This window comes from Chenopodium album, chromosome 20, assembly GCF_948465745.1.
Source record: "Chenopodium album chromosome 20, dcCheAlbu1.1, whole genome shotgun sequence".
Classification (NCBI taxonomy): Eukaryota; Viridiplantae; Streptophyta; class Magnoliopsida; order Caryophyllales; family Amaranthaceae; genus Chenopodium; species Chenopodium album.
In genome coordinates, this window is record NC_137853.1 from 7,850,068 (window position 1) to 7,855,512 (window position 5,445).

General features: G+C 33.9%; 1 protein-coding gene across 1 annotated transcript; it reads left to right on the forward strand.

Moving 5' to 3' along the window:
* LOC145597454 (bifunctional UDP-glucose 4-epimerase and UDP-xylose 4-epimerase 1-like) lies at positions 1-2,670 on the forward strand. Its single transcript, XM_081653630.1, has 9 exons — positions 1-304; positions 469-518; positions 679-814; positions 1,269-1,370; positions 1,464-1,691; positions 1,798-1,879; positions 2,014-2,096; positions 2,186-2,277; positions 2,405-2,670. Exons 1-9 carry the CDS (start codon positions 110-112, stop codon positions 2,487-2,489), a joined length of 1,053 nt encoding a protein of 350 aa, XP_081509756.1. The 5' UTR covers positions 1-109; the 3' UTR covers positions 2,490-2,670.
* Positions 2,671-5,445: the final 2,775 nt, after the last annotated feature.

The window sequence follows — 5,445 nt, forward strand, 5'->3', positions numbered from 1 at the left end:
CTCTTCCTTCTTTTTCTTCCTCAACATTTGTATCTCTTTCTCTCTCCTCTTTCTCTCTATTTCCTCTGTTTTTCTTACTCTGCTTTCACATTTTCCCTCAGAAAAAAAAATGGGTTCTGAAGGAAGAAACATTCTAGTTACAGGAGGAGCAGGTTTCATTGGTACACACTGTGTTCTTGTGCTACTTAAACAAGGTTTTCGAGTTGTTATTATTGATAATCTCGATAATTCTGTTGAAGAAGCTGTTAATCGGGTCAGAGAATTAGCGGGTCCTGAATTAACCCAAAACCTTGAATTTCATTTGGTAAATTTTCAACATTATTTTTTTCTGGGGTTTTGATTTTTGGTTCAATTTTGTTAATATTTGTTCAGATTTTACTGGGTTTATCAATTTTTGTTCAATTTTTTTTTTTTTGCAAATTATGACTTCATTTCTGGTTTATTTTTTTATTCAATTTTATATTACAGGGTGATCTCAGAAATAAGGATGATGTTGAGAAGCTATTTTCTGAGAACAAGTATGCTTGTAATGTTAATATTTGTATTTTATTTTGGTTATCTTCTGGGTTTTTCTGATTCTATGCTTCATGCTTTAGCAATGTTTTTCTGGGATTTGTGAATTATTTCATGTTACTTTTCTGCAAAGTAATTTTGTGCATCTTTTCATTTTGATGGTAGTTTTGATGCTGTAATTCACTTTGCTGGATTAAAGGCTGTGGGTGAGAGTGTTGCACATCCATTCCGCTATTTTGATAATAATTTGATTGGATCAATCAATTTATACCAAACTATGGCCAAGTACAACTGTAAGAAGGTGAGCATTTTTAGTCTGATTGACTCAATTATCTGTTCAAACTCTCAAATTCGGCTTAATTTAATGGCTAATAATCGTAAAATTGATTGAATAATTGAAAAATTACAATTGGGTTATTGCACTATTCACTTGTGATGGAGTATAAATCATAACATATTCCCGTGCTTCAAAGCTTTTGGTTGAATTGGTCCTTTAGCAATTTGACTAGCTGATTACAGTACTAAATTTTGTCTATAAGATCATATAATACAGGGGATTTGTCTTCTTAAAATTGGATCACTCTATGTTAGTTAAGTAATGGTTGGAATACTTCAGCTGATGAAGCATGAGTACTTTGTAGATTCGACGTGATTGTTTAGCACGACGTAGTAGTTATGATATACGATTGTTCTTGTGATTTTCTACGTTAATGCAAATAATAATATTTGGTTCGTTGGAAATTTTGGATGTATAGTTGGTCTTTTCATCATCAGCTACAGTTTACGGCCAACCTAAGGAAATCCCATGTGTAGAAGATTTTGAATTGAAGGCTATGAATCCTTATGGCCGTACTAAGGTAATAACTCGGATTTTTTGTGGCGTTTCACATGTACTTTATTTATTGTTGTCTTTTCTCTTAGAATTAGGCTGATTGTATTGCAATTTGTAGCTGTTTCTTGAAGAAATTGCCCGAGACATATCAACTGCAGACAAAGAATGGAGCATAATCTTGTTGAGGTACTTCAACCCTGTTGGAGCTCATGAGAGTGGGAGACTTGGTGAAGATCCTAAGGGTATTCCAAACAACCTTATGCCTTACATACAGCAGGTTGCTGTTGGGCGACTGCCTGAGCTCAATGTTTACGGCACTGACTATCCTACAAGAGATGGTACAGCGGTATGTAGTATGTATTATGTTATGCTGTTTTCAAATACTGTGATCTATGTTAAGCCATATGATTCAGATGTGCCAATTGGTTGTAATCGGACTTCTTTGTTCACAGATTCGTGATTACATCCATGTGATGGACTTAGCTGATGGTCATGTTGCTGCTTTAAGGAAGCTGTTTACTGCAAAGAATATAGGTGACTTTTCATTGTTCCTTCAAGATCACTTATAAAGCCTAGTTTATAATGAAACATGTCATGTTTTAATCTAAGTGTTGCCTTGATACCTTCCTGAATAAGCTCCTTGACATCGTGTTTGATCTATGCTTCAGGTTGCGATGCCATTAACTTGGGAACGGGTCATGGTGCTTCCGTGCTTGAAATGGTTAAGGCATTTGAGAAGGCCTCAGGAAAGGTAATATTCTGTTTAAGTTTACATCTGTTCCCTAGCTTGCAAATATTAATCAATAACCTCACAACAATCTATTTCTATGTTGTTTTCAGAAAATTCCAATTAAAATGTGTCCTAGAAGACCAGGAGATGCAACTGAAGTATATGCCTCAACCGAGAAAGCTGCAAAAGAACTAGGCTGGAAGTAAGTTACTCAAAGAACTTGGATATTCCCTAATTATGCTCGGTCTCATTATGCTAACAGAATTATAATGTACTTAGCATTATCTTCTAAGCAATTAAGCTGATTGTGCTGAATGTACGTGTTGCAGGGCAAAATACGACATAAACGATATGTGTAGAGACCAATGGAAATGGGCAAGCAGCAATCCATGGGGCTACCAAGGCAAACCTTGAAATAGTATGGTATAGAAGTAATGAAAGAGTTCCAAAGATTTTTACCCAAGTGCCAAAGCTTTATCAAGTGTTCAAAAAGCTCCTATTTGATATATTTTTTTTCTTCTTAATGATTTGTTACAAGTTTGTTAAAGTGCACTTGTGATTTTCAGAAAGTAAATATATGCGCTATTTTACTGCACTTTTTTCTGGTTCAAAGAATCAAAAGTGCATCAAGTTGATGTTTTTGCTGACTCATAATGTCAATAGATATATGCGCTATTTTTACTCTACAAATCTTTTCATATCTTTTCATTTGTGACTTATTCTGTTATCCATTTTAGGAAAAGTAGGCCATCTTAGTTGTCATTTTCTCTAGATATACCCCACTGTTTTTTGGATAATCATCTTATCTCACTTGAGAGGATATACTCCGTAACAAACACCAGCAAAAAACCAACTTACCCATGCTAATGAATGTACACTTCAAGATAAGAAGGATAAACGGGGCTACTACTTTCCTCCGGGGACATTTATTGTACGGAGGACTCCCTTAAGTGTCAACAGAGGGCCTGTTCACATTTATTTAATTTCATTTCAGTGCAGTTCAGTTCAACTCCAATCAATTCAGTTCAGTTCAGCTTCAATCAGTTCAGTTTAGCTCCTAATTTCCCTCTCTCATAAAATATTCATTTCAGCTCAGTTCAGTCAATGTGAACAGGCCCTGAACTGAACTGGACTGAAATTAAGCTGAAGTGAACAGGCTCTTTACATTTGATAAATATAGCTATTCGCAATTTTACTATATCGTAATCATAATTCATAAGTGTAATTTATCAGTTATATTACTAAAGTAGATTATGACATCTCTAATTTATTGGGTGCAAATAGAGTCAACCTATCCCTATTATATTGCTAATCAATGCGTCCTAGAACTGTTAATTATCTAACGTTTATTGTATACTTATATATATGGAAAAGGTATCATATGATATCATATCAACGTGACAACATAGCATGTGCTAAACATAAGGACCACAAATAAATCACACCTTTAACAACATCCTTCATACGAGGATAAATGTGCCTTACTTCAAATCAAATAAGATCGAATAGGTAACTCACGGGATCATCTAAACATTTAGGGGGGCGTCTGGTTAGTGGGAATAGAAGATGGGAATGGGAATTTAAATCTCATTTATTATAAAATCTCATGTTTGTTTGATGGGAATGAGGTTGTGAGGAGGGAATGAGATTGGGATTGAGAATAAAAGGCTTGAATTCCCATCAAAATAATACTAGGGGTGGTATTAAGGGATGGGAATTGAAATATGGATAAAATGACAATATTGCCATTAATGAAAAGGGGTGTGACAAAATATTAGTAAGGCTATTTTAGTAAATTTGTTATTTATTTCTACATATTCTCATTTTGCTACCAAACAAGGTAATTGACATATTTTACCAATTCCCAACCACAAATTCCTAATCCCATTCCAACTCTTTATTCCCCCAATTCTCATTCCCACATACCAAACGCCCCGTTAATCACATATACTAGTCCATATATGGAGTTGGAAAATCCCGGCCTGAAAACCAAATGATGTTCAATTAGTATTATATGCACCATGGTGCACCTAGAATTAGGTGCACCACATCTATACTTTTGAACATTTAGTAAAAAAATTTGAACATTTTACAAAATAATGAACATTTAGTAAAAAATTATGCGCACGTCACAAAAAATGAACATAAACATGCAATTTTATGTTCATATTTTATAGAGAAATGTTCATTTTGTATATAGTAAATGTTCAGTTTATATTACAAAATATTGAATTATTACGAGTCAGACAAACTTCTTTCAAAATTTGTGTGACACGTAATAATTCAAAATTTGCGATTGTTCAGATTTTTTAACTAAATGTTCAAATTTTGTTATTTGTTCAGATTTTTTTTTGCTAAATGTTCAAAAGTATAGGCGTGGACGCGTGGTGCATTGCGATTGTTCAGATTTTTTTACTAAATGTTCAAAATTTCCGATGTTCACATTTTTTACTAAATGTTCAAAATTTGCGATTGTTCAGATTTTTCATAATAAATGTTTAAAAGTATAGGCATGATGCATTGCGATTGTTCAGATTTTTTAACTAAAATGTTCAAAATTTGCGATGTTCAGATGTTTTTATTACATGTTCAAATTTACAATTGTTCAGATATTTTTTAGTAAATGTTCAAAAGTATTGGCGTGGTGCACCTAGTTCTAGGTGCACCATGGTGCATCTTATAATTTGCGAATGATGTTGGGTTTTGACGGAGAAGGGTAGAGGCCAATCCGGCATTCCCCCATGGTACATGAGAGGAAGAGGTTGGCCACGAGGCCCACGAGTAACTGAGGGGTATGATGCTGACTTTGATAATCCGCTAATTAATTGTGGGTTGCCATAATCCAATTACGATACCCAACTTTTCTACTTTTAGCCACCAATTTCCATTCTTGGGATCCTTCACACTATTGACTCTAAATACTGAAATAAAGTGAAAAACATCGATAAATATTTTTAAAGTAAATCTAAGTGTAGTATTACTCGCTTTTATGGCTCTCTTAACATTGATGCTAAAGTATCCCAAACTCTATTATGAATTGCTGATAGCTAAACTAATTGAATTGATGAGTTAAATCAAGTTGGTAGTGATTTCCAAATGTTGTAATCTAGTTGTTGCCTTGTTGGTACTCTGTCAATTAGGGGTGAAAGTAGTTCAGATTAAAACCGAATCGAACCGAAAATAATTCGGTTTGGATTTATTTTAAATTCAGATTGAATTGGTTTGAAAAAATGAAAAAATATGGGATTACGGATTGGATTCGGTTTGTGGTTTAAAAAAATCGAATTATAAACCGAATTTAAACGAACCATTACTTTAAGCTCATTTTCTTTTTTTAAAGTATCCGACCCCTTTCACCTTTCATAAATAA